General features: G+C 37.5%; 1 protein-coding gene across 1 annotated transcript; it reads left to right on the top strand.

The window, feature by feature from the left end:
* Window positions 1-207: 207 nt before the first annotated feature.
* Window positions 208-27,150, top strand: cfap44 (cilia and flagella associated protein 44). The gene is made up of 33 exons (XM_084422715.1): window positions 208-376; window positions 5,793-5,952; window positions 6,851-7,013; window positions 8,438-8,540; window positions 8,658-8,874; window positions 9,421-9,535; window positions 9,648-9,812; window positions 9,961-10,116; window positions 10,271-10,318; window positions 10,407-10,506; window positions 10,601-10,695; window positions 10,945-11,154; window positions 11,239-11,349; window positions 12,066-12,218; window positions 12,558-12,794; window positions 14,574-14,716; window positions 14,896-15,175; window positions 15,259-15,314; window positions 15,953-16,115; window positions 16,210-16,340; window positions 16,972-17,177; window positions 17,266-17,428; window positions 17,501-17,678; window positions 20,803-21,270; window positions 21,351-21,554; window positions 21,644-21,839; window positions 22,370-22,498; window positions 24,668-24,798; window positions 25,095-25,211; window positions 25,347-25,548; window positions 25,734-25,894; window positions 26,422-26,556; window positions 26,773-27,150. Exons 1-33 carry the CDS (start codon window positions 328-330, stop codon window positions 27,019-27,021), a joined length of 5,394 nt encoding a protein of 1,797 aa, XP_084278841.1. The 5' UTR covers window positions 208-327; the 3' UTR covers window positions 27,022-27,150.
* Window positions 27,151-27,835: the final 685 nt, after the last annotated feature.

The following is a 27,835-nucleotide window of genomic DNA, read 5'->3' as shown; positions in this document are numbered from 1 at the left end:
CTGCCAGTGTAACTTGATTGTGTAGAGGTTTCAGTTCTTATCGCAGTTATTTTAGCTGTTATTATGCTGCTTGATATTGCATTTTTTTGTTATTTGCAATAATATTTGTATCCTAATCATAAACACACTGGTTTGTAAGAAGAGAGAGAGAGAGACTAACGGCTAACATTTCCACCATTATTCTGAAATATATTATGATTAATACGGTGACGTTCACAAGTTGTCACAACGGAAACCTACTTGGCCTCGTTGCAATTACAATGGACTACAATTCCCAGTGAAAATTGAACGGAGTGTACGGTTGCATAGCAACGCCGTCACACGAAGATGGACGCTTCCGAGACGCTACGTGATGAAGTTAACGTTACTTTACAAGGTGAAATAACACTTTTAATGCTTCATTTTGACACAAAACCATGTGTTTGCGAAACGCGTATCGTTCGTTTGTCGTTTAAACGCAATTCTTATGTAATTCTGATTAAAAAAACAACTCTTTAACTCTAGGTTATCAGCAGTAAACAAACTTGACAGCTGTTTGCCTACAGTAACAAACAACTAGATGCGAAAGGTCGTCGAGACAAACTTTAAGTTGGCTTGGAAAAGTTTGGACGAGAAGTTTAAAGTAGTTTGAAGTATTACATTATTACTTGATTTTCTTTCTCGATCCTTTTATAACAATTAAAAATATTTTGTTGCCGTCACATGAAAAACGATCAAATTATCAAATAATTGTTCTGGGTGGTTGCTAGGTGGTTGCCATTGTGTTCTGGGTGGTTGTTATGAGATATATAGATTAGAAATATTAGGAAAATGAGTCTCGATGAATTAGAAATAGTACATAGAATGGCAGCTAATGAAGTCTGATGAGCCTCTCCAACTGTCAAAATTTGAATTTAGTTTGGAGTTAGAAAGAAAGAAATATAAGAAAGATAAATATATAGATTAGTTAGAAAGAAAAAAAGAAAGAAAGAAAGAAAGCAAGCTTAAAGCCCATGTTGCAGGTTAGAGTACCCAGTAAGCCAATGTATAGAAAAATAATGTAGGAACTAGATTTAAATATAAACATATACTTATAAAACGCTATTTAGGCTTCTGGAGTCGTTTTTGTGAGACATTTTTACTTCCGCATTTGAAAATCTCTTAAACCGCCGAACCTGAAGTGACGTAACATGAGGTAGAGCGGTCAAAGTAAATCAACTAGCGAATAGGAAAGCAATGGATCGCAATGACAGCTCGGAAAGGGAATTGTAGCCTAAATGTTTACTCATATGATATATATATATAATTCATTTATAATTGATATATATGATGATATCATATAATTATGAGCCTGATAAGTGAGCAGGATAGGCCAGGGTTAGACAGAACAACGGTGAGTTGTGGTGTGAGGAGAACAGGGCGAGAGAAGTGTTAGCTTATAGATGTAGGCCTATTCACGTTAGCCGATGATATGTATAACACTATGCTCAGATCACAATACTGTACAGATTATTATCATCATGTATCAGGCAATAGCAAAGCTAGTACTTAGACCCTTACCTGCATGTGTTGTGCGTGTCAGCCATTAGGAGACAGTTTCCAGAGGAAGAGGGACTTTATAAAGGCTTTGAATTTACCCATTTGGTGACGATGAATAAAAAAATGATCACAATCACAACTGTCTTACTGTATAAAAACTTTATATGTAGAAACAGCCAACACAAACATTAAAGTCGGTTTGTACAGATTGAAAATGAATTATAGAACATAATATATAATATTATATTTATATTAATAATAATAATAATAATAGTGTCGGCTGCAGACTAATAACAAACACATAAATGCATTACATTACAAGTTTATGTAGGATATGTTAATGAATTAAATTAAGACAAGGCACATTTTGTAAAACAGATGTATAAGTGATCTCTGACGGATCCGTGAGCGTCATGTTTCCCGCTGGCGGCCGAACCACATGCTGACGGCGGACCGTCACCGGGCGACCCGATGAAGGAGCTGGGACAGTGTGCACATATCGCCGGGATTATAATCATTCGGTCTATAGTGAACGCTACACACTACCGCGTTTTTCAAAGCAGAAGCAGAAGTGAAGTCCCGTCTCTTACCCGGCACAAAACGCACACTGGCACGGAAGATTGCACCGTCCTTTTTCTTATTCGGAAACCTGTGGACTCCATGTCCTGACAGGCCATAATTCACAATCATTTACCACGACGATGATTAATTGAAATACAATAAGCACAGAAAACACACTGAATCATGACCGCTCCAACTGACTACCAACCTATCTCTGCACTGAGCGCGAACGCAGAGCCAAACGACTACCTCATGTGACGTCATATGACGCGATGGTGAAAAAAAGCGCTTTTTCAACACGGTCAAGGAAACGGTCACGTTTTCTATTAAATTTGTGCCCTTATGTCTTGCAAAACAATTTTTAATCCTGCATTTACTTTTCATATGGTATTTTCATACAAGGTTATATTAATAAAAAAAAATAAAAAAAACCTGCAACATGGGCTTTAAATGAGTCTCAATAAATTAGAAATAGTACATAGAATGGCAGCTGATGGAGTCTAATGAGCCTCTCCAACTGTCAAAATTTTAATTTAGTTTGGAGTTAGAAAGAAAGAAAGAAATATAAGATAGATAGCCTAGATAGATAGATTAGTTAGAAAGAAAGAAAGAAAAAAGAAAGAAAAAGAGAGCGAGAAAGAAAGAAAGAAAGAGAGAAAGAAAGAAAGAAAGAAAGAAAGAAAGAAAGAAAGAAAGAAAAAGAAAGAAAGAAAGAAAGAAAAAGCTTAAATGAGTCTCAATGAATTAGAAATATTACATAGAATGGCAGCTGATGGAGTCTAATGAGCCTCTCCAACTGTCAAAATTTGAATTTAGTTTGGAGTTAGAAAGAAAGAAAGAAATATAAGATAGATAGATAGATAGATAGATAGATAGATAGATAGAAAGAAAGAAAGAAAGAAAGAAAGAAAGAAAGAAAGAAAGAAAGAAAGCTTAAATGAGTCTCAATAAATTAGAAATAGTACATAGAATGGCAGCTGATGGAGTCTAATGAGCCTCTCCAACTGTCAAAATTTGAATTTATACAGTTGAAGTTTGAATAGTCTTGGCTCAATCTGAACATTCCGCAATGAAAGTCTATGGGATTTTTCCAAGTTTTGATCAGCAATTTTAGGAAAACCGTTAGTCTGATCAGTCTGAAAAGAGCAAGCAACTCGAGTCAGAACAGTTTGAAGGTCTAGTCTGAGTTTGGTGGTTGTAACTTGAACAGTTTAGGAGGAGTAGCGTGGAGAATTTTGGCTAAGAAGAATAATAATAACTAGAATGTACATTTCCTGAAGAAAATGTGAAGTGGTGCTTGCAGTGGCAAAATTCGCCACTGGGCAGATGCTAACACAATTACCATGTTGTGATACCATGATATACCACGTTTTAGCATGATTTACCATGATTTACCATGATTTACCATGTTTCTAAGATGATTTACTACGATTTACCACATTCCAGCATGATTTACTATGATTAACAACATGTTGTTAGAATGATACTAGCATGATTAGCATTTTGGTAGGATGATGCTAGCATGATTAGCATGATGCTAGCATGATTAGAATATTGCTAGCATGATGCTAGCTTGATTAGCATGTTGCTAGCATGTTTTTAGCAAGATGCTGTTGCCAGGTGGTTGCTAGGGTGTTCTGGGTGGTTTCTATGGTGTTGCTAGGCAGTTGCTAAGGTGTTCTGGGTGGTTGCTAGGCAGTTGCTAGGGTATTCTTGGTGGTTGCTAGGGCGTTGCTAGGTGGTTGCTAGGGTGTTCTGGGTGGTTGCTAGGGTGTTGCTAGGCAGTTGCTATGGTATTCTGGGTGGATGCTAGGGCGTTGCTAGGCATTTGCTAGGGTGTTCTGGGTGGTTGCTAGGGTATTTTTGGTGGTTACTAGAGCATTTCTAGACGTTGCTAGGGTGTTCAGAGTGGTTGCTAAGTTATTTTTGGTAGTTGCTATGGTGATACTAGGTGGTTGGTAGTTGTCAAAGATGGTTACTATGGAGTTTTTGTAGAGTTCTTAAAATCTTTAATAACAAGTGCCTTCAGTATGGCCAAATTGGCACAAGCATGGAGCGATATCGCAAGGCTACGAGTGTGATATTGCTTTAAAAATGAAATTTTTTTTTAAGTCAATGGGACTTTTTTGGCCGTTTTTTCATCCGCTGTGCGAACATCGCACACCCGATCGCTTAGAAAAGTCATAGCACACCTCTCCTCAATGAGCCGGTCGATTTGACACCTCACTCAGGGGTCTGAGACAAACGGTGCGGGGTGAGTTACGCGCCAAATTCTGTGTGGAATAATAAGTATGAGCAATAACAATAGTGTTGCTTTGAAAAGCACCACTAACTAGATGCGAAAGTTCGTCGAGACAAACTTTAAGTTGGCTTGAGAAAGTTTGGAGCAGAAAGTTTTTTGCTAGGCGGTTGCTAGGATGTTATGGGTGGTTGCTATGGTGTTGCTAGGGTATTTTGGGCGGTTGCTAGGGTGTTCTGGGTGGTTGCTAGGTGGTTGCTAGGGTGTTCTGGGTGGTTGCTAGGCTGTTTTGGGTGGTTGCTAGGGTATTCTGGGTGGTTGCTAGGCGGTTGCAAGGATATTTCTGATGGTTGCTAGGGTCTTTTGGGTGGTTGCTAGGCGGTTGCTAGGATATTTTGAGTGGTTGCTAGGGTCTTTTGGGTGGTTGCTAGGTTATTTTCTCAAGCCAACTTAACTAGATGCGAAAGTTCGTCGAGACAAACTTTAAGTTGTTGAAAAGTTTGGACGAGAAGTTTAAAGTAGTTTGAAGTATTACATTATTACTTGATTTTGTCTTTCTCAATCCTTTTATAACAATTAAAAATATTTTGTTGCCGTCACATGAAAAACGATCAAATTATCAAATAATTGTTCTGGGTGGTTGCTAGGTGGTTGCCATTGTGTTCTGGGTGGTTGTTATGAGATAGATAAATTAGAAATATTAGATAGAATGGAAAATGATTCTGGATGGATTAGAAATAGTACATAGAGCGGCAGCTGATGAAGTCTGATGAGCCTCTCCAACTGTCAAAATTTGAATTTAGTTTAGAGTTAGAATGAAAGAGAGAAAGAAAGAAATATAAGATAGATAGATAGATTAGAAAGAAAGAAAGAAAGAGCGAGAAAGAAACTAAGAAAGAGAAAGAAAGAAAGAAAGAAAGAAAGAAAGAAAGAAAGAAAGAAAGAAAGAAAGATTAAATGAGTCTCAATGAATTAGAAATAGTACATAGAATGGCAGCTGATGGAGTCTAATTAGCCTCTCCAACTGTTAAAATTTGAATTTATACAGTTGAAGTTTGAATAGTCTTGGCTCAATTTGAACATTCCGCAATGAAAGTCTATGGGATTTTTCCAAGTTTTGATTAGCAATTTTAGGAAAACCGTTAGTCTGATCAGGCTGAAACGAGCAAGCAACAGTTTGAAGGTTTAGTCTGAGTTTAGTGGTTGTAGCTTGGACAGTTTAGGAGGAGTAGCGTGGAGAAATTTTGGCTAAGAAGAATAATAATAAGCTTAAATACAATATCAGTATGTTGGCTTTTCCAAGCCAACTTAATTATTGTCATGTACATTTTTTTAGCAAATTGTTAATTGTTTAGCAAAATTTCATGCAGACATATTAGAACATTCATCATGCAGATTTTCATATTTTCTAAAGGCAGTCTATTTACAAAAACACAATTTACATTTTCCTGTTTTAATGGCATTTGAATTTCAGAGCAGGCAGATGTTTTGGTGGTTGAAGAATGTGATGGAAACAACGAGGAAGAGCACAAGAAGTTAATACCACATGATATGTATTACAGCTATGAGGAACTGTGCTCCAGACCCTTCATCACTACAGACTCCAACATCCCACAGAACCTACTGCACCTCTCGTATCCACAGCAATTAACACTAAATAAAATATATACTATATTACTATTTATGCTACCAGTCAAAAGTTTGAAATAATTAAGATTTTTGAAAAATGTTTCTGTTCAAAGAGGCTGTATTATTTGATTAAAATACAATAAAAACAGTAATATTGTGAAATATTATATATATATATATATATATATATATATATATATATATAAAAAACTATTTGATGTGTTTTTAAAATGTCATTTATTCCTGTGATGACAAATCTGAATTTTCAGCATCATTACTCCAGTCTTCAGTGTGAAACAATCCTTCAGAAATCATTCTAATGTGCTGATTTGCTGCTCAAGAAACATTTCTTATTATTATCAATGCTGAAAACAGTTGGAACTGCTTAATATTTTTGTGGAAACTGCAGTACACTACCATTCAAAAGTATGGGGTAAGTAAGATTAAAAAAAAAGTATACTTTTATTCAGCAAGGACAAATTCAATTGATTAAATGTGACAGTAGATATTTATAATGTGTTCCGAAAGATTTTTATTTAAAATAAATGCTATTCATTGAACTTTCTATACATTGAACATTCTATTCATTCAGTTTCTAAAAAAATATTATGCAGCAAAAACTTTTTAATGTTAATAATTATAAGAACCATTAATAATAATTGAGCACTAGTAATAATTGATAATAATTTCTGAAGGATTGTGTGACACTAAAGACTATGTAAGTAATGGCTGCTGAAATTTCAGCTTTGCCATCACAGGAATAATTGATCAAATAAATGCAGCCTTGGTGAGTTTAAGAGACTTATTTAAAACATTACAAATCTTAATTATTATATATATAATAAGTTTGTTGTCTTGGGAAGACTATCTGTTCATTTAATTTGCTTCTTAAACTGAGCCCAGACATTCGTTTGGCTATGACTGTGGGCGGAGAGGAAACCTACAGCTATTGAATGAGCATACGTTGGCCTTCATAGCCGGAAATCTGCTCATCCTATTGGATGTGCACACCAAAAAGCAGTGTTATATCCGCTCTAGCAGCGGGGGCGGCATTGGTGCCATCATGGTACATTAATACTGTTATTTCGGTGACTGTATGTGAATAGAAATGCAAGAGCAAGTTAAAATATAGCTGCGAGCAGAAATTATCAGGGTTCAATTGCCAATTGCCAAAAGGCCTTTAATCATATGCGTAAAAAAGGTATTATGTTTCATTTAGCAAGCCTGTAACCATCTCAATCATAGATGAAAAAGGCCATTTACAGCCAATACAGGCAATTTACCATACTAAATATATATATTTTTAAAGGTTTTCAACAGTTATGGCCCCACCTATGGGCCGATCTCCATGAAAGTTTGCATGCTACTTTAGAATCATGTGCCACATGTGCTCACCTAATGCAGAGTTCTGCCATGCCTGTTTTCTTAAGGACCCAGCTATAGCTATCCAAAGGCCAAAGTTCAACATTTTTTTTGAATTTTTGACCTAGAGAGGTCCGTAAATTGTGCCACATTGGTTTTATCGAGGTTGAGCCAAAAACCTAGGACTAGTTCACGAAAGTTGGTTTTTGAAATAATCTCCAATACAGGTATTTAACGAACAATTCTATTGACAGCGGCGGTATGAATGCGGTATGAATGTCGTGGGCGTGTGCGAAAAATCTCGTGGTATACAATCCCTTAGGCACGTGAAAAGCGTAAAGGCACCCCTCCCAGGCCCTGTCCCAAATGGCACACTTCATATGCACTTTCAGTCTTGTGGACTTAAAATGGCTGCTGCGTGCGCATGTGCGTTAAGTCCATGGTTAAGTCCATGAGACCGTAGGGTGTTCCATTTGTCATTTTAGGTCTCAGAAGGGTGCTCGCGAGTCGATTTGCGCCCTCGATATGCACTTTCCGAGCCCGCACTGATGCGAGCTCCGCAGTAGATTTCTTCTGACAGTCAAAGCGGCGTTACGTCACGAAAGTGCGGACTCAGAGGATGATCGCGAGTGCTTAGGGTGCCATTTGGGACAGGGCCCCAGTGGCCGATTTCTTTCGAATTTCTTACAGGCCTCTAGGGCCGTGAGTCAAACAGGCCCAGCGAGTTTAGATCTGAATCAGCCTCCATTAACCTTGTCTGATGGCAGTCTTGGCACCTTGGACAAAGACAGAGCATGACAATTTTCAAGTCAATCAGACATAGGGTTGCGTAGTTATTGACATTTTTATGTTTTTTTTCCATGTCATAACGCCAAGTACACCAACTATGCACTTGAACCCCTAAATACCAAATACCAACAACAACAAAGAATGGCCTTGACATATGAGTGTATGAGCAACATGAGAAAAGTCATAGCTCTTACTTTTTACAGGCTCAGACACATTTATTCATCATTCATTTTACACTCTACTGTATGCACGTAGATTATTATGCGCAATTATGGGGTTATATAGCCTACAGATTTGTGTGGACCTGAAGACCTAATATCTCCTTTCGTCTCTTCAAAGACTCATCCAAGTAAGCAATATTTCGCAGTGGCAGAGAAAGGCCGTCAGCCTAATATCATCATATATGAGTACCCATCCCTGCGGCCTTACAGGATCCTTAGAGGTAGGTCATCAGTGGCAGGTCAAATGTCTTACAAAAGTATAACTTAAATTTGAACAAGATGTGATTTGAGACAGAATCATACATACATCATTTTAGTTTGTTGTGTTTAATATGAAGGTGGCACAGGCAGCACATATAGCTATGTGGATTTTAATCGGGATGGCTCTCTACTGGCCAGTGTGGGTGGTGCTCCAGACTACATGTTTACACTCTGGGACTGGAGGCAAGAACAAGTGACGCTGTGCAATAAAGCTTTTGCTCAGGACGTCTACAGGGCCACCTTTTCGCCCGACTGTGTCGGACAGCTCACTACTTCTGGCTCTGGGCACATTAGGTCTGTATTACTATAATTTATCCACTTATGAATTTGCTTTTAAAACATTTTAAAAAAAGATCTTTCAAAGATGCTTTTTGTATGTTAAGAAATAATATTTATACACTACCGTTCAAGGGTTTGGGGTCAGTAATTTTTATTTATTTTTACTTTTTGCTTACTTTAAAATGAATTCAAAGACATTGTTGTGTCAGGATCATTGTTACACACCTGCTTTCAACAGTGAGAATAAAAACAAAGGTTTCTTGAGCAGCAAATCAGCATTAGAATGATTTCTGAAGACACTGAAGACTGGAGTAATAATGCTGAAAAATTCTGATTTGCCATTACAGGATTAAAAAGAAAAAAGAAAACAGTTATTATAAAATAGTATTACACAATATTACTGTTTTTACTGTGTTTCTGACCAAATAAATGCAGCCTTAGTGAGCAAAAGCCTTAGTGAGTTTTTTTGACTTTTTCAAAAACATTATAAGATCTTACCGACCCCAAACGTTCGAAGAGTCTATATATGTGCTGAGAGAGTTTGGGTTTAATGTTTTTTAGATTCTGGAAAATGGCCAGTACCTTCACTGGTTTAAAGTTGCAAGGGTTGCTTGGAAGTTTTGGAAAAACAACTGTTACAGATATAGAAGGATACATGGAGCTTCCTGATGGAAAGGTTTTTTTCAGCACCTTCTTACATTTTGCATTTTACATTTTGCACAAACCTACAGACTTTTAAATGAAATATGTTCTTGAAGAAATTGATTCTTTCTTTCTCTCTCTCCCAGGTTGTGTCAGGATCAGAGTGGGGTAATATGCTCCTTTGGGAGGGGGGTCTGATAAAGGTGGAAATATGCCGTAAAGGTAGACGCACGTGTCATAGCGGATCCATTTACCAGTTTAATCTGGAGGAGGGAGAACTAATGACTATAGGATCTGATGGTGTCGTCAGAGTAAGTACAGGTTACTTAGTGAGATTATGCTACTTCACTGGTTTTTGCTATTGCTAAAAAGTGTAAACTTATTTGAAACAAATTCATTTCATTTCATTTATTATTATTTTTTAAGCTTTTAAAGCAATTTCTCCATCTTTTTCCTCAGAGCTGGAATTTGGAGACCATAGACACGGCAGATGCAGTTGATGACAGTGGACTGTTTGAGACTGAGCCCATGAATGAGATAACAGTAGGCCGTAATGTCAGCTTGTACTCTATGGTCAAGAGCTCCATCCCAGAAACCTCCAACTGGTTTGCTCAGGTATGAAATCTTTTTCTTTTAGATGTGGAACCTGCTTTATGTATGTATGAATGTATGTATGTGTGTGTGTATTTTTTTTAACCATCCAGGACCTAGTCTGAATATTTGTGTCTGTGTGTGTGTGTGTGGGTTTTTTTTTTTTTTTTTTTAACAGGATTCTAAAGGCAGTATTTGGAAACTGGATCTCTCATTCTCCAACATTGTGAGTCAAGTTAAACAGGTTAAAAGATGAATGTTTTGTTTTTCATGGTGGATCCTATTAGCATTTTTTCTGGTCTTTTGTTTTGCAGACCCAAGATCCAAAGTGTCTCTTTTCATTTCATGCTGGTGCCATTCAGGGCATGGATGTTTCTGAAAGTAGCCACCTCATGGCTACTACAGCCTTGGACTGTAAGAAAAAATGTTGCATTGACCAAACATATACCCACATACCTACATAATGTGCTTCTGTAAATAATAACAAATACCTTTTTATCCTATCCAGCCTCTGTCAGGGTGTTTGACTTTATTTCAAAGAAAGAGCTCACGATAAGTCGCTTCAATCAAGGAGGGACAACGCTCACCTGGGCCTCAGACACGGTAATGTAAATGAACCTCTTAGAAACATTTATCAGTGTTATAAATTATTAGTGTTTTTAAAGATGAACTTTAAGTGAGTGTTTGAAGACAGCAAAGGTAACTTATATGTAAAAATAGGGCTTTCACAAATAAATATCCAATATAAACAATACAGATACATTTAAAAGTCTCTAATATTGGCCGATAAGCAGTATAGTACCAGGATGTGTGCATATTGGATATTGATGGAGAGTGTGTCTGTCTCCGCAGCTGAACAGTGCTGGGGGTCTGCTGGTTGTCGGGTTTGATGATGGTGTGGTACGTCTCTTAGAGCTGTATAACCCTCAGAGTCTGCACACGGTTGCAGGGCGCACACGCTCTGGAGATGCCGATCTCCGCCTTAGACAAGCTCTCAAGCCCCACAATGCACCTGTCACTGCCATCGCTTATGAGAGAAGTAGAAAGATCATGGCTACTGGGGTAAGGGTTGAGTGAATGAGCATGATTTGTGTCGGAATATTCTACTGTGTTAATATTATATTCTTTTGCTCTCTCTGTCTTTAGAGCGCAGACAGCACTGTTTTCTTCTTTGCGGTGGGAGAAAGATATGAGCCAATTGGGTTTGTTACTGTCCCAGGGCCTGTGCAAGGCCTGGAGTGGTCACCTCAGTCACATGTGAGTGATGATGATAGTTAAAGGGATGGTTCGGAGTAAAATCAACCTAGGGTCCTTTGCACCATGACCTCGAGCCAAACACCTCTCCTGAAGCCTTTTTCCCTTGGTCGAACATTATTAAAGTTAGAGCTTATTTCGAGATATCAGCCGAATGGCTTAGTGCAGGCGCTAATGGATCCAAGGATGTATCTCGTAAATTACCCCACTAATAATGCCCGGAATGGTACAAAACTTTTACAGTAGTACAAATAGGTTCTGTACTCATAAAACAAGGCATTGGAAAGTTTGTAAGTACATCAGGAGTTCATTTAAATAACACTTGCCTGATGGCTTATGATACCGCTAACCTGGTTGTCGAGGTCACTTCCGTTATTTGAGAAAAGCACGCAAAAGTCCTGGCAGAAAGTGATGCATAAGGATGTAGTGTAATGAAATTTTTTTTTTTTTTTGAAGTGTTGACAACTTAGTGTTAACTAATAATTGTTGCAAACTGGTACTACCAACAAAATATTAATGCATTCCTGGAAATGGGCGTCTTTCGGCTGATATCTCTAAATAAGCTCTAACTTTAATAATGTTCGGCCAAGGGAAAAAAGGCTTCTGGGGGTGTGTTTGGCTCGAGGTCATGGTGCAAAGGACCCTAGGTTGATTTTACTCCAAATCCTGTATCATATGATTTATCGTAGCACACTGAAGCTTTGTGTATGTGTTTAAAGGAAAAAAACACTTTGCTGATCTTCTGTCAAAATGGTCACGTGGTGGAAGTTCAATGTCCCGATCCTGGAGCACAGACTGGTGGAAACACCTTCCAGCTTTCAGGACTTCCCACAATGCATTTCTGCTTCAGAAGCATCAAGTCCCGAATTAAGGTTATCCACTGACTCTCTCTTTGCCATTCTCTCTCTATATCTCTTTAAGTTTGTATTGTTGTTTTATTTTGTTGTATTCAGCTTTCATTCATATTTTATTTACTTTTAAAATGTATTATTTTAAAATAAATTATTTTAAAAAAAACTTTAATTACTACTTTTTAACTACTTTTCTACATTTCATTTTAATTCTATTGATTGGGATTTATATTATTAAAATTAATAATTATTTATATGCACAGTGATGATACAAACAAAATGATTAAAATCATAGCAATGGTCTGTAATAATGTCTATGATGTTTTGCTGCTATAATTTTGGATGCATGTGTGTTTTCAGAGAGATGCAGAGGTAGCACTCAGGCAGGCCAGAAAAGAGAAGAAAAAGAAAGAGAGGGAGGAACGCTTGAAGAAACTGTTAGAGCAGAAGCCAGATGCCACAGAGGAGGAACTACAGGAGAAAGAGGAAGAAGAAGATGAGGAAGAAGTGGAACTGCCTCCTCTTTACATTCCATCTCAACCCAGTCCTCTACACTGTGGCTTTTACTCAACACCAGGGTCATTCTGGCTTTCTATGGTAAATAAATACACTCATAGACATACACTACTGTTCAAAAGTAAGTAAGATATTTTTTAAAGAAAATAATACTGTTATTCAGTAAGGATGCATTAAATTGATGTGACAGTAAAATGCTGAACAGTTATTTCGAACTTTCTATTAATCAAAGAATCCTGTAAAATATATAATTGTTATCCACAAAATTATTAAGGAGCACAATGATGGTAATAAGAAATGTTTCTTGAGCAAATCAGCATATTATGATTGGTGATTATAAATCAGCAAATATGATTTCTGAAGGATCATGTAACACTGAACATGTATCACATGAATAGACTGCTTTCTAAATATATTCAAAACAGTTATTTTAAATTGTTATAATATTTCACAATATTTGTGCTAACTGCTCCGAGACACGAAAGGTTGGAGATCCAAACGCAGCTTTTATTAGAGGGACAATCCAGACTGTAATCTAAATTACAGGCAATCCAAACAAGCAAACAAGGCAGGAAACACAGGCAAAAGGCTAATCCAAAAACAGGCAAGAAATCCCAAAACCAAGAGACATGAACCAGGGAAAAGGCTTAGAAGTGCAGAATTTGCAAAACCTCGCAGTGAATTAGCCCTATTCGGACGATAATTGTTTCTTATGTGGACGTCCGTAAAAAATCAATTTATTGACAGTGGAGGAGCGAGTTTTGTAATCCCACCAACACGCTGCTCACATGGTCAGTCACATGATTGTCTGCTGTAAATATCCGTATTTAATTTAATAATCGGAAAATAATGTTCTATTTATTGTTTAATTATTTAAATCTCATTTGTAAAAATAGGAAGCTAGACGCACGTATGCTATATTTGAAATGGTTTTCTGTCTTGCATTTTATCTCAAAAGGATGGCATTTTAAAAATATGGAAATTAGCAGAAACAAGTTAATGCAGCCTCTTATTTACATGAGGTAAAAATAAAGCTGCTTGGTTTGTATGTTGTGCATAATAGCCTACATATTTTAAAATTGCATCATATATTGTTGCCACAATAACAGCTCATTTCAAATGTTTTTTCTCTTTCTCCTTTTCGCTGAGGTGGAGCGGTGATGAAATATTATTCTTGTAAATATTTTCCAGCATTTCAGTAATAAAAGTGTACATCTTTAAAAAGTATGCAAATTATGGTGAAGCGCAACAGTTATCTTACGTATGGTGCTTGGCAGTGATCAAAAAGGATTTAAACAATGAATTTTGAAGCGATCTCTTCTTAAACTCAGAGATGTGGATTTGGACGGCAATTAAATTACCACACAACCGTGGTGTTTGTCAAAAAACAGTAGGTAATTCGGCTGGGCATTTTTACACGGGTGGTGGGAGAAAAACACTGACATTCTGGATTTGGACGGCAATAAAATCACCAACTAACCCCTGTCAATGTTGACAATACCTTACGACCCCATGAGAAACAGTTACCGTCTGAATAAGGCTGTGAACATGGTTTAAATAGGCTGAGACTGACAAGGTAATGAGGAACAGCTGAATGCAATCATTTATGATGAGTCCAGGCAAAGGATTATGGGGAATGAAGTCCATGACTGAGTGGCAATTGTTAGGGGTGGAGTGCCCTCTGGTGGCTATCACTTTTTTACTATATTTTGCTCAAATAAATGCAGCCTCGGTGAGCATAAGATACTTCTTTAAAAAAATCTTTCATATCCCAGACTTTTTAACATCAATGTTACTAATAAATGTGCTGTGTGTGTCATGAAATGCCCCTCTTTCTCTTTCTCTCACTCTCTCTTTCAGGGTGGCTATGACTCAGGGTATCTGTACCACTGTAAATTCTCTGAAGAGCAGATTCAAGATCCATTAGAGAGAAAAGATGAGCCCTTCTTCTTCTTACCTGTGCATGACACAGACCATAACCCCATTCTCACCATCACTTTCAAGTAAGGTTTTTCTCTCTCTACACTTGGTGTGTCTATGTGTGCATGTGTTTCTCTAATAGCCTAGGAACTGAGAAATCATTATTAGTTTCCTTATTGGATTCTATTTCTTTTTTTTTATTCAGCAATTAATCAGAAGGATGATATTTTCCACACCTTACTTCTCATTCTTCCTGTCTTAGTTCCAGCAGGCAGTTATTGTTATGTGGCATGGAGGATGGCAGTATTCGGGCGTACCCTGTGCAGGCCTCTGACCATCAGCTCAGCTCCATGCAGGCTTACTGGGCCCTCAGCGTCCATGACAATCAGTACGGCCGTGTGTGCCACCTCCGCTTCAGCTTTGATGACATGTTTGTCCTGACCGCAGGAGAGGATGGCAACATCTTTTCCTTCAGCTGTTTGCCAGAGGAGGAGCTCCAGAAAGCCATGCAGCTCAAACATGCCAAAGTGCCCTCTCCACGGGTTAGTGTATATGTATGTTTGTGGGTGGGTTAGTGTGTACTTATGTGTTTCAAATTTACCACCTTATTCTGTCATGAAAACAGGTTGGGCTGGAGTTAGAGAAAGCAGCACAGGACATAGAGGATCCATCAGCTTACAGGTGACAATGTGTATATTGTGTATAATGTATATATTATATGTAAATAAAGCAAGCAATAGGGTCAAGGCTTGTGTTTTTGCTACTTACAAAGACACAAGAGCAGTGCTTATCTCCGTGCTTTTCTGTGTGCCATAGCGCCCAAGTGTGCCACAGAGGTACTGTCAATTGTAAAAAATCTTTAAAATGTTTCACACAAAACTAAATAAACTACCATTCAACTCTCTTATGCTCACCAAGGCTGCATTTATTTGATCAAAAATACAGTAAAACAGTAATATTGTAAAATGTTATTACGATTTAAAATAGCTGTTTTTTATTTGAATATATTTTGAAATGTAATTTATTCCTGTGCTGAAAAGCAGAATTTTCAGCAGCCAATTCTTCAGTCTTCAGTGTTACATGATCCTTCAGAAATTATTCTGATATGCTCATTTGGTGCTCAAGAAACATTTATTATTATTATTATCAATGTTGAAAACAGTTGTAATATTTATATATTGTATATATATTGTAATATATTGTAATAATCATTATATATAATGTATATAATCATATTTTGTAAGAGTCATAATGACAGAATTTCCATTTCTATTATCATGCATGGTGCTTGTTTAGTTAGCATAAGTGTGTGTGTGCAGCATAGAAACAGCTAAACAGAAGCTGGAGCTCGACCGCATGCATAAGGAAGCTGAAGAGAGGAAACAGGAGCGGCGTAAGAAGCTGGCTGAACTGCAGAGTCGATTTCAAGCTTTACTGGAGCAGAACCAGAGCCTTCCTGAACACATTCGCCTCCATCGCTCGGTGCACAGCTCTCACACTCCTCCCTGCTCACTCACCTATTGCAGTGTAATGATTACAACAATAATCTAACATAATATTTGATGGGTGTTTGTAGGAGTTTGAACTGGACACGCGCTTCCACGAGGAGATTGAAAGACAGACTCAAGAAAGAGTGATGGAGGTCAGGAAAGAACTGGCCTGGGAGGAGGAGAAACACCGGATTGGCCTAAAAAAACTACAGACAATGTACTATACATCCACGCATATCCACCTTTTCTCTATTTACATGTTTTTTTTTTTTTTTTCAATACCACTTTCTCTTCAAATTTCTCTAAATCTCCAAATATGTTACCAAATAAATTCTGTTATCATTTACTCACCCTCATTGTTGTTCCAAATATGTATGACTGACTTTCTTCTGTGCAACACAAAAGAAGATATTTTGAATGTGTCTGACCATACAATGACAGTCAATGGGGTCCAAAACAACATTGTACTCTTATGACTTTCACTGAATAGACAAAAACAGTTGAAACAGTCTTAAAAATCTTATTTTGTGTTCTACAGAAGAAAGAAGTCAACGATATGAGGGTGAGTATGATGACGGAACTTAAATTTTTTAATGAGCTCTCCCTTTAGTCTTAGATGTTTCCAATAAAGCTTTTAAAGGAAAAATAAAAATAGACACAAATGAGACAGCTGTTGAAATACAATATAGGGCTATTAAAATGAATACACAAAAATATAAATCTGAGAAGCTAGACGCTTAAGCAAACGTCTTAATTTGTAAATGTAATTTATTCTCATTGATTTGTAGGAAGAAACAATTGAGTACCACGGCTTTTGTTATTCTTTCATGTTGCTGTTGTCTCTGTAGGTTCTGGGAGTCAGTGGTGCAGGACACGGTCACGGTGTATGCGTTTAAGAATGGACATAAGATCTCCAACTACAGACTGTTGGCTCTGCCTGCCATACAAATGCATCTGCACCAGCACGGCACAGTGGCCTCTCAGAGCGCAAACGTGGAACAAGAACATTGGCGGAACAAAGCACAGCCTGGCAAAGAAGCCAGCAACATTTCACGTGAGACAGGATGAGTGTGTTAACTTGACACTTAGACTTTTAGAGTGTATGCGTGCAATCATCGTTCTACTTCTCTCTTTCTAAGCAGTGCAGGATGAGCTGGTAACAGATTCAATGATGCAGTCAGGAAGGATCCAGTCAGGGTCTCGTAAACTGGGCAACAGAGAGGCAGAGAAACTCCGCAAAGCTGCGGAGAAGGCAGAGAAAGCTCGAGCCATGATAGAGAAGAGGAAAAAAGAGTGGGCAGAACTGTGAGTGAATGCCAGTGTGTGTGTCTCTTGGTCTCTGTGTTTATGTGTGTAACAGTTTTAATGCTTCCTCAGCTATGCCTCAAAGCCCAGTGAGGACTACGAGGACCCTAAGGATGTGGAAGCGATTCGATTGGCTAAAGAGAAAATGGGCGACTTTAAGCTGAAGTCAGCGAAAGACTTTACTGTTCCTGAACACCTGAGGATGAACGTGGACAAAAAGAGAGTGCAGTTAGTGGAACTGGAGAAGAAGGTGAATGACACAAACGAATCAGCAAAAATCACACTTTCCTAAATAGAAATGTAAAATGTCCACAATGTAAAAATAATAAGACAGTGAACTTGAACTGTGTAATACTCAGTCAGAATGCATAAGTAAAACATGAAAATGTATAAACTTTTTTTTTTTTTATTATACATACACTTCTTTGAAAGAAGTCTTTAATGTTCATCAAGGCTTTATTTATTTCATTAAAAAACAGTTAAACAGTAATATTGTGAAATATTATCACAATTTACAATAACTGTTTTAAATTTCAATATATTGAAATTTAATTTGATTTGATTTATTCACGTAATAGCAAACCTGAATTATCAGCATCTATTACTCTAATCTGCAGTGTCACACGATCCTTCAGAAATCCAGAGGTGTAAAAAGTACTCAAAAATGTTACTCAAGTGAAAGTACAAGTACTGAGGGAAAATTTTACTCAATTAAAAGTAAAAGTATCTGGCCAGAATCGTACTCGAGTAAAAGTAAAAAAGTACCACATTAAAATTGTACTTGAGTATTAAAGAAGTAAAAGTAACAGCAATAATGTAAACTAGAGATTCTTGTTTAAGCTTTTAATCTCTAAAATCATGAAGTGAATGAACCACATACAAGGTTTTATCCTGCTTTAGAACTGTTTGTATTTAATTGTATTTATTTATCAAACTATAAGACTACTATCTAATGCCAGTATGCAACATTTTTTAAACAATCCACTAAACATGCTTTTACCACTAAAAGAAAAGAATTCGCTACGGGTGCTCTTGATCCTGTGGCTGATTTTGGACTGTGTTCGCAGCTGAATCACGTTCTTCCTCCATTTTCTTCCACTGATTGACCATAGACAGTATAAGAAATGGACACAGCGACCCCATAGATTTCAACAGAGAAAAGTGAAGCAAATTAGAAGCACTCACTTCCTGATGGCTGAGCGTACTGCGCAGACTCAAACTGAGCTTGATGGCGTAGATGTGACGTGAGCAACCTGTCTGACCGTTGTAAGTCTTCTAGTAGCTGTGCCAAGAGAAATCTAACTTGCAGAAAACAGAGTGTGAGTAGGAGCTGTCCATGAGCTAGGAGCAGGAGCAACTTTATGACTCTCTATGGGCTTCTCCCTTGACTTTATGCCTCCACGTCCCCCCAATTGACTGTGAGCTTCTCCTCCTGTCTATACGGTAATTTCCAGAGAGTCGCGTGGTTATGATGCAATTGTTAGCCTATTTTTACAAAAACTGCTTCTAAGGGGCCATAATGTAAGATACAAGGTAATGGAGCCTTTTATACATTTTCGTGTTTCTTTAGAAATAAATAATGGACAAATGGAGTCTTTAAACGTCTCAGATGTAAAGTTATTCGCTGTCAAAGTGATGCCAAAATGAATGGGAGTCAATGGAATGCTAACAGCAGGTGATGGCTCGTTAGCCAATGGCGGCCCCCGGGGGTGGTACGCTTTTAGGCTGCTGGATTGACCCATAGACAGTATATAAACTGGACACAGCAACCCCATTGGATTCAACGGAGACAAGTAAAGTCAATTAGAAGCACTCACTTCCTGGGGGTCGAGCGTACTGCGCAGACTCAAACTGAGCTTGACGACGTAGATGTGACGTGAGCAACCCGTCTGTCTTCTAGTAGCTGTACCGAGAGAATTCTGAATCACTCCCTTCCGAAACTCGCAGAGACGGAGAGTGTGAGTAGGAGGTGTCCATGAGCTAGGAGCAGGAGAAACTTTTGCTAAGTATTCTGATTAATTATTTTGTCATTTTGCCTCCACGTCCCCCCGATTGCCCGCGAGCTTCTCCTCCTGTCCATACGGTAATCTCTCTACTGTGCGACAGAGAGTCGCGTGGTTATGACGCAATCGTTAGCCTATTTTTACAAAAACTGCTTCTACGGGGCCATAACATAAGATACAAGGTAATGGAGCCTTTTATACATTTTCTTGTTTCTTTAGAAATAAATAGTGGACAAATGGAGTCTTTAAACGCCTCAGATGTAAAGTTATTCGCTGTCAAAGTGACGCCAAAATGAATGGGAGTCAATGGGATGCTAACAGCAGGTGATGGTCCGCTAATCAATGGTGGCGTCCGGGGAGGCTTCAATAAAATATGAAACAGTGCCCCCCTGGATTGACCCCCTGTGATTGACTGTTATAATTTCTCTCATTTCCAGGTCAAGGTGCTGTGCGTTGTGGTAATAGATGCGACATGATGTCACTTCCAAATGACCAATGAACATGTCTGACCAATTTGGTGAAATGTGAAACCGAATCTCATTGGCAGAATAAATTACATTTAAATTAAACAGCATCAGCACAATTCAATTGGTTTGGTAATAGCAAGGGAAAATAGAATGAAGTGATCTCCAAAAAATAAGTACTTTTTGACTATAAATAGAATTGTAAGGAGTAAAAAGTACTTTTTTTTCTTAAAAAATGTAATTAAGTAAAAGTAAAAGTACTGATTTTTAATTGTACTCAAGTAAAGTAAAAATCCCCAAAAATAATACTTAAGTACAGTAATCAAGTAAAATTACTCAAGTATTTTACACCTCTGCAGAAATCATATGTGATTTGCTGCTTAAGAAACATTTCTTATTATTATCTATGTTGAAAACAGTTGTGCTGCTTAATAATTGGTTGGAAACAGTGATAATTATTTTTAGGAATCTTTGATTAATAAAAAGTTCATGAGACCAGCATTTATTTGAAATAAAAATCTTATAAAATATCTTTACTGTCTCTTTAATATTTGAATATGTCCTTTACAATTGAATATGTCCTTGCTGAATTCTTACTAGCCCCAAACCTTTGAAACATTTCCTCCATTTTGCATATTATTGTCAATGGAAATATTATTTTCATAAAAAAAAAAAAAAACCTTTTTATTGAGAGTGTTTGAAATTCATCAAAATGAAAAACAGAATTGGATTTTTTTTTGTGCTTGTGAATTGGAATTGTGCTTATGAAAAAAAAAGAAAAAGAAAAAAAAAAGCTTTACTAGCAGTGTAAGGTGATTTGGTGTCTTTTTAACTAAAATAAATCTTAGTACGACAATTTAACGGATATATGCTTGTGGTGGTGTACGTTTTTTCATGTATGCTACAGATCTTTGAGAAGAAGTCTGAGATGAACTCTCGTGTGATGGCTCTTCGAGACAGTAAGGTGGAGATCGTGTCTCAGCTCCATGCCAAGTTGGAGCAGCTACAGGCGATCCAGCAGCACCTGCCACCCGAGAAGCGTCATCCACTGCCAGCTGTGCCTGTCTTAATGCCAGAAGAGATGCCCGAGAGGAAACACAGATACACCCGGGCAACCTTGGAGCGTTACGCCACTCTTAGGGCCAAGATGGCTTCCACTGGCTTGGATGAACAACAGAATGGGGAGAACATCCTGGAGCTGCTTGAACAAGAGATGCAAGACACACACACTGAGGCTCAGAGCACGCACATGGAGGACGAAGGTGTGGAAACAGTCTCTCAAAAGCAGGAAGAGGAGCTCACAGAGCTAGAGAAAGAGATGAGAGAAGTTGAGGAGACCAAAAACCTGTACCAGCAGGACAAACTTCTTAAACAGGCGAGTTTTGTGTGCATTAGGAATATCGAGGGGAATTTTATTTATCACAATCCTTCAAATGTCTTTCTCTCTTTATGCAGATGGAAGAGGCAGTGTGGCGTTTCGACGCTGAGTTACGTGTGTTGCGTCACGAGAAGCAAGAGTTGGATGTGTACATGAGACTGGCTGATCTGAGACATGTGACCCTGTTTGAGGAGCTGCTGCTTTTGAAGGAGTTCGAGAAGAGAGAGGACATACTACAGGAGCGACTGAGCACCTATATACAGGAAGAGCAAGAGATCAGGGTGGGTGTATTTTTATTTGTGCATGGGATTGCATGATGTGTGTGTGTCCAGTACAGAACAGTTTCCATATTCATTGTTTTGTGTGTCAGGCCAAAATGCATGAATGTAAGAAGCAGATGGAGCAGAAGAAGAGAGACATCCTGAGACTCCAAGGGAAGGAGAAAACTCTCACCGCCACCTTTCAGGCCTCATTGGGGGAGAACAACAAGTTTGAGGAGTTCCTCACCAGAGTGTTTAAGAAAAAGATCAAGCGTACGAAGAAGAAAGAAACACGTGGAGCTGAAGGTGAGCTGTAAGAGTGTGTTCTGTGTATTTCACCTGGTGAATCTCAAAATGTCCCATTTCACCCTGAAAACTAATAAAAAGAAGTGCATAAAGGAAATATATTAAGATTTTTTTTAATCTTTTTATCTTATTATCTAAAATATACATATTGTAATGATGATTCTCTTTACTGTTTTGCTTTTTTTTTTTTATTAAAATTAATACATTTCTAATAAATTAAAGGCAGTTCATGCTATCATGATGTCCAAGTACTTTAAATATATATTATTATTTTTTTAATGTCTCTCTGAAATGAGAACTCTGTATTTCACAATGCAGTAATGAGAATTGGTAAAATGAGCTCAATGGTCTTTATTTTCAGGTTGCAATATATCATTTGTCTTGATTTTTGGGGTAAACTGTAATGCAATGGCAGGAACAGTTAGGATATACATAAAATTGTCAGAGATTGCCATCATCAGAGTCATGTTGAAATATAGAACACGTGATTTAAATGTAATATTTGTTTTGTTTATTACTCCTTCCATCAGGTGGTGATGTGACAGATGATGAAGATGACAGCGATGAAGACTCTGATGAAGAATCAGACAGGGATAATGATGAGGATTATGATGACTCTGAGACTGGAGCTCCCCTGGATGACAGTGTGTGCCCACCAAGTAAGATCAAATTTGTTCAGACGTTTTCCAAAATGTGAGTTCCAGACCGCCAGCAGCCGTTCAATGTTCATGTACCCACCGAAAACCGCTTTATCTCGGTTAGTCCTTCTGGAATTTGCCACTGGCTCTTATGTAGATAGTTTAAACAGGAGGTATAATTCATTTTGAATATATATATAACAGGCTATCTTTGCTCTTATTAATCTACTTGTTCCAGAGCAAGTCGATTTGGCCAAGGGCAAAGTTTCAAATCCTGTTCTATAACTAGTGCTGCTTTTGTACTTTTAACTGAACTGTTTGCTTGTTTATTTCCTATCTTACAAACTTATTATACTTTTATAATGGCCAATATTGTTTATTTAAATATTATTTTTAAATAATATTTTAGTTAAATATCATGCCGTATTTGGTATTTTAGTTAAATATCATGCCGTATTTGGTAAACGCGAAAGGCGAAGCTTTAATTTCCAGTTATGTCCCTCTTTAGCTAGTGTATTTTCAAGATAGAGGCGCAACATGGCTGCCGCCATACGAGCGACTCGCTAAATGGCAGATTCTTCGCTTACGAGAATACTTGATTAGTTGGTAGAAGTAATTACACATTAATGAGCACATATCATTTTGAAAGAACAAAGTGTTTTTTGCTAAGAATCAACGTAAAAGAATTACACAGTGTAGCTTTAAGAAAGGGTCCGTTAGTGATTGTGATTTCGACTTCAGTGAAAGTTACATTATTGTGCCATTAGATGGCAGTAAAGTCTTTTTGAGTGAGTCAGTAGCAAAGATTTCTATATTGAAAGGGACTGAAACAAGGTTGTAATTAGGCGTGGAACGGATCGCAGTTGATCTGTGATGCGTATGGTTTCTAAATTTAACTAACAAAGAGTGAAAGTTTATAATTTGGACGTGTTTTGTCTTGCCAATTTACGCATTCAAACTATTTTAAATGCAGAAGAAGAGGCAAAAATCGGGACTTGCGCTTTATCTGTACGCACAGCCGCACGCACCTGAAGCGAGAGAGAGGCACGTTCAGATAGCACTCGAACACCGAATTGATTCCTCTTTCGCTTTTCCTTGCCCTTGAACGGACACATAAACACAAAATTATGTCAAAATACCCGTATAAATGCCCGTCTCGGCAAGTATTCTCTTGTTTATGTCATAGGTGAACAATTGAGAAAGAAGAAATCGGATGTTTGTCAGTTTTTTCGGTACGTGCAGTCGGTCTTAAAGTGACAGCACACACCTAATATTCCTGCTGTTGTCTGTGTCATTAATAAAACAACAAAATACAGCTTTAATAAAGATGAATCTATATATTTAATTTCTACAGTGAACAAATAGTGTTATTTTACATTTAAGCTTAATAATCTATTTCTGTACCTGAATACTACTGTTAGACTTTGTAACTGTTATTTATTCATCTCTGCTAATTTGTGTATTTGTTCTTATTTTATTACTGACTGTTAACTTGTTTTAAATAATGTGTGAACTTTATCAGTTAGGCTAGCAGTTTTTGATATAGTAGCTATCGAAGAACTTCAAGTGAGCTTTAAGTAATAAATGAAAAGATCCGAACTGTGAATTTTGTTATCAATTCCACCACTAGTTGTAAAAAAGGATACTATTTTTACTTCGAACAACACCTTTTAAGAAGCAACTTACATTGCATTAACTAGCGCTGTCATGGGAGATCCCCTTAAAAGAATAGTTCACTTAAAAATGAAAATTCTGTTATCATTTACTCACCCTGAAGTTCTTTCAAACCTGTATGAATCTTCTGCTGAACGCAAAGGAAGATATTTTGAAGAATGTCGGTAACCAGAAAGTTGATGTATCCCATTGACTTCCATAGTAGGAAAAAAATATATAGCCTACTATGGAAGTCAATAGGGTACATGCACTGTTTGGTTACCGACATTCTTCAAAATAGCTTATTTTGTGTACAGCAGATACCATTATACAGGTTTGAAAGAACTTGAGGGTGAGTAAAAGATAACAGAATTCATTCAACTGATCAAAAGTTACAGTAAAAACTTTTCTAATGTTACAAAATATTTCTATTTCATATAAATAAAATGTAGTTTACACATAAATACCCCAAACCTTTGAACAGTAGTATATATATATATATATATATAAAATATAGGTCCTGTCTCTGTGTTTCAGACTGTGATCCCGAGCTCTTTGATAACACACTGAGGTTGCGTGAACATCGTCTGGATGTGGAGGAGCAGCTGCTAGAGGAGATACAAATGGTTGACAGTTTAAAGAAGGAGTGTGACACACTGACCAAGAAAGTGAGAGATATTTCTTTCCACTCCCACCTTTCTTTCTTTCTTTTTCTTGTTTTTCAAAAGAACACCCTAAAGCAGGGTTTCTCAAACTCGGTCCTGGAGGGCCACTGTCCTGCACAGTTTAGCTCCAACCCTGATCAAACACACCTGAGCAAGCTAATCAATGTTTTCAGGATCACTAGAAACTCACAGCTAGGTGTGTTTGATCAGGGTTGGAGCTAAACTGTGCAGGACAGTGGCCCTCCAGGACCGAGTTTGAGAAACCCTGCCCTAAAGAGACAGTATGTTTGTTTGTGCAGGAGAAGATTGTGCAAATCAATCGCAAGGCAGCAGAGGGCGATCTGGAGCTCATTAATCGAGAAAAGCAGCAAAGGCTGAATGAAGTGGATGTGGTGGTGCCACTCAGACTGCATCAGGTGTGAACATAATTACACATACTGTACTTGCTGATTATCTTATGTTATATTGTACATATATTTACCATCTCAGCCTCTGCTAAAGTGTAACTCACAACCAATATCAAGTCTCTCTCTTTCTCCTTGTCTGAGCAGATTGAATATGTGAACAATGTTCTCTTGCTGGGTAAGCTTGACTCAGCACTGGTCCTGAACACAGCTGATCTACAGCGTTTGCAGAAGCGCCTTAAAGAGTTAAAGGAGGAGAAGACTGAACAGCGAGAACTCTATAAACAAGCCAAACAACAACACGTACAGCTCAGACATGACCTTAAAGACATGGAGGCCAGAACAAAGGGTCAGAGATGTGCATACATGATGACTATTTCAAACCACACACTTACTTGCCTGATAGGATTATCTAGGCAATTTTACAATGAATTTCCAGTCTTTTTTACAAACTGAGGGAAAAGACAAAGTTATATTTCTTTAAACTTGAGGTATGAGTGTATCAAGTAATACATTACATACATTTCTTTGCAGAGTCAGAAGTACGTTGCGAGCAGCTGATGCTCATGAAGTTTGGAAAGCTGGTTGAACTTGAAGTTCTGCAGACTCTCTCAGGCAACAGGAAGGTAGAGGAGATGAGACAAGAGGTCAGAGAACGGGACGCCAAAAACACACAGGAGCTCAAACACTGGGAGGTACACTGACATAAAGAACCTGTGACTGTTTGGGGGTTGCTTTACACTATCAGTCAGAAGTTTGGGGTCTGTACGTATTTTTAAATACTTTTTGAAAGAAGTCTCTGATCAAAAATTCAATAAAAACAGTAGTATTGTGAAATATTAATACATTTTAATTTCATAAATATATTTTAAAATGACATTTATTCTTGTGATAGCAAAGCTGAGTTTTCAACAGCCATTACTCCAGTCTTCAGTGTCAAATCATTCTAAAGTTGATTTGGTGCTCAATAAATATTTTTTATTATTGTCAGAGTTCTTTGATGAATTTAAGTATTTAAGCATTTTTTTGAAATATAAATCTTCTATAAATGTATTTATAGTCACTTTTGATCATTTTGATGCATCCTTGCTTAAAGTATTCTTTAAAAAAAAAAAAACTTTCTGACTCCAAACTTACACAGTAGTGCATGTTATGAGTCAATTATTGTGGTTAAATGTGCCAATCTAGAGCAATTGTTCATTATTATTTGTGTGTGTGCAAGGCAAAAGTTACTGAAGCAAGAGAGGCACTGACCGAAGTCACTAAACAGAACACAGAGAGACTACGTAACATGAACAGCCTGCTTAGCCAGAAAAAAGCATTGGACGACCAACTCAACTCCCAACAGAGGAAGACGGTATTCTTTTCTTTCATTATTCGTATTTCATCACTTTCTTTCTTTAGTTCTTCACATTAATAAAGACAGATATCTGACATGATTTGGTTTACTACATTTCCGTTTGAATTTCTACAAATTTACTGCTGTTTATTCACAAGTTAAGCAGCAGCTGCACCTGCAGCTGTGAATTCATATGCAGGACACAGACATTCAAAATGTGTGTGTTTGTTTAAGGTGGGTCAGTTCCAAGGCCGTCTGGTAGAGAAACAGGAACTGCAGAGGCTGCAGCGGCTGGTAGAGGCTCAAGCTCAAGATATTGAGGCTCTCAGTGATGAGATCCGTGCTCTCTCACGCAAAGACGGACACATTCTCCCTCCGCTCGATCCTGTCCCGCCTCCCATTCCCGCCCCGCCCCACAGCCACACAGCAAGCAATTCTGGTGTGCACAGGAAACTCAACCTCAGCAGCAAAGCTGTGAAATAGATCCACAGACACACTTTTACCTTAAGTACAAAATCAGCATGTTAGCACACAGACCTCAAACTATCAATCTGTTCTTGTAGACATATACGACAGGCTAAATGCAATAAATTCTTACCTTGGGGATTTTAATATGTTTAATGTGTCTTCTTCCTCTAGATTTACCTTCTTAGAAATTGCTGTATAACCTCTGAAATTTCCCCCAATATTTTATCATAATAATCAGGCAAGTTTCACATCCAAATCACAATGTCAAAGCACTACCATATTAAATAGAAAATGAAACTGTACATGACCAGTTGATGTGTGACATTGTCCTGTAGCGTGACATGCTTTATCTAAAACAATTAATTAAACATTTACATTCTGTCTTTATGCACTTTTTATGAAATCATATTAAATTCGAGACATAAAATATTGTGTGTTAATATTAAGAATAACATTAAAATAAACAGTAAACAGTTACAGCACCTACATTTTATATAATTTCTTTTCTTAAAAAATATTGATATTCAATTTAAGAAATCTAGTTTACTAGATGTTTGCCATTAAAAATGTCTGTCATTAAATATTATGACGCATACCTCTTGTTCCCGTTTCTACTGACAATAAATGAACACATAAATTAAATCAAATAAGGAAATATATAATATTTAGCCCTATAAACAAATACAGAGAAATGATGTCACGTCCTTTGTGTGACATTCTGGTGCTGTCAGCTCATGTAGGAACGTTTGACGCGTGACGTCACGAACTTTGCGGCGCTCACAGATTGAGAATTAAAGGAGGTGATACAGGAGAGGATGCTGTACAGGAT

This window comes from Rutilus rutilus, assembly GCF_951802725.1.
Source record: "Rutilus rutilus genome assembly, chromosome: 11".
NCBI classification, from domain to species: domain Eukaryota; kingdom Metazoa; phylum Chordata; class Actinopteri; order Cypriniformes; family Leuciscidae; genus Rutilus; species Rutilus rutilus.
Note: the sequence above shows the minus strand (reverse complement) of the source record. Positions and strands in the feature narration are given on the sequence as shown.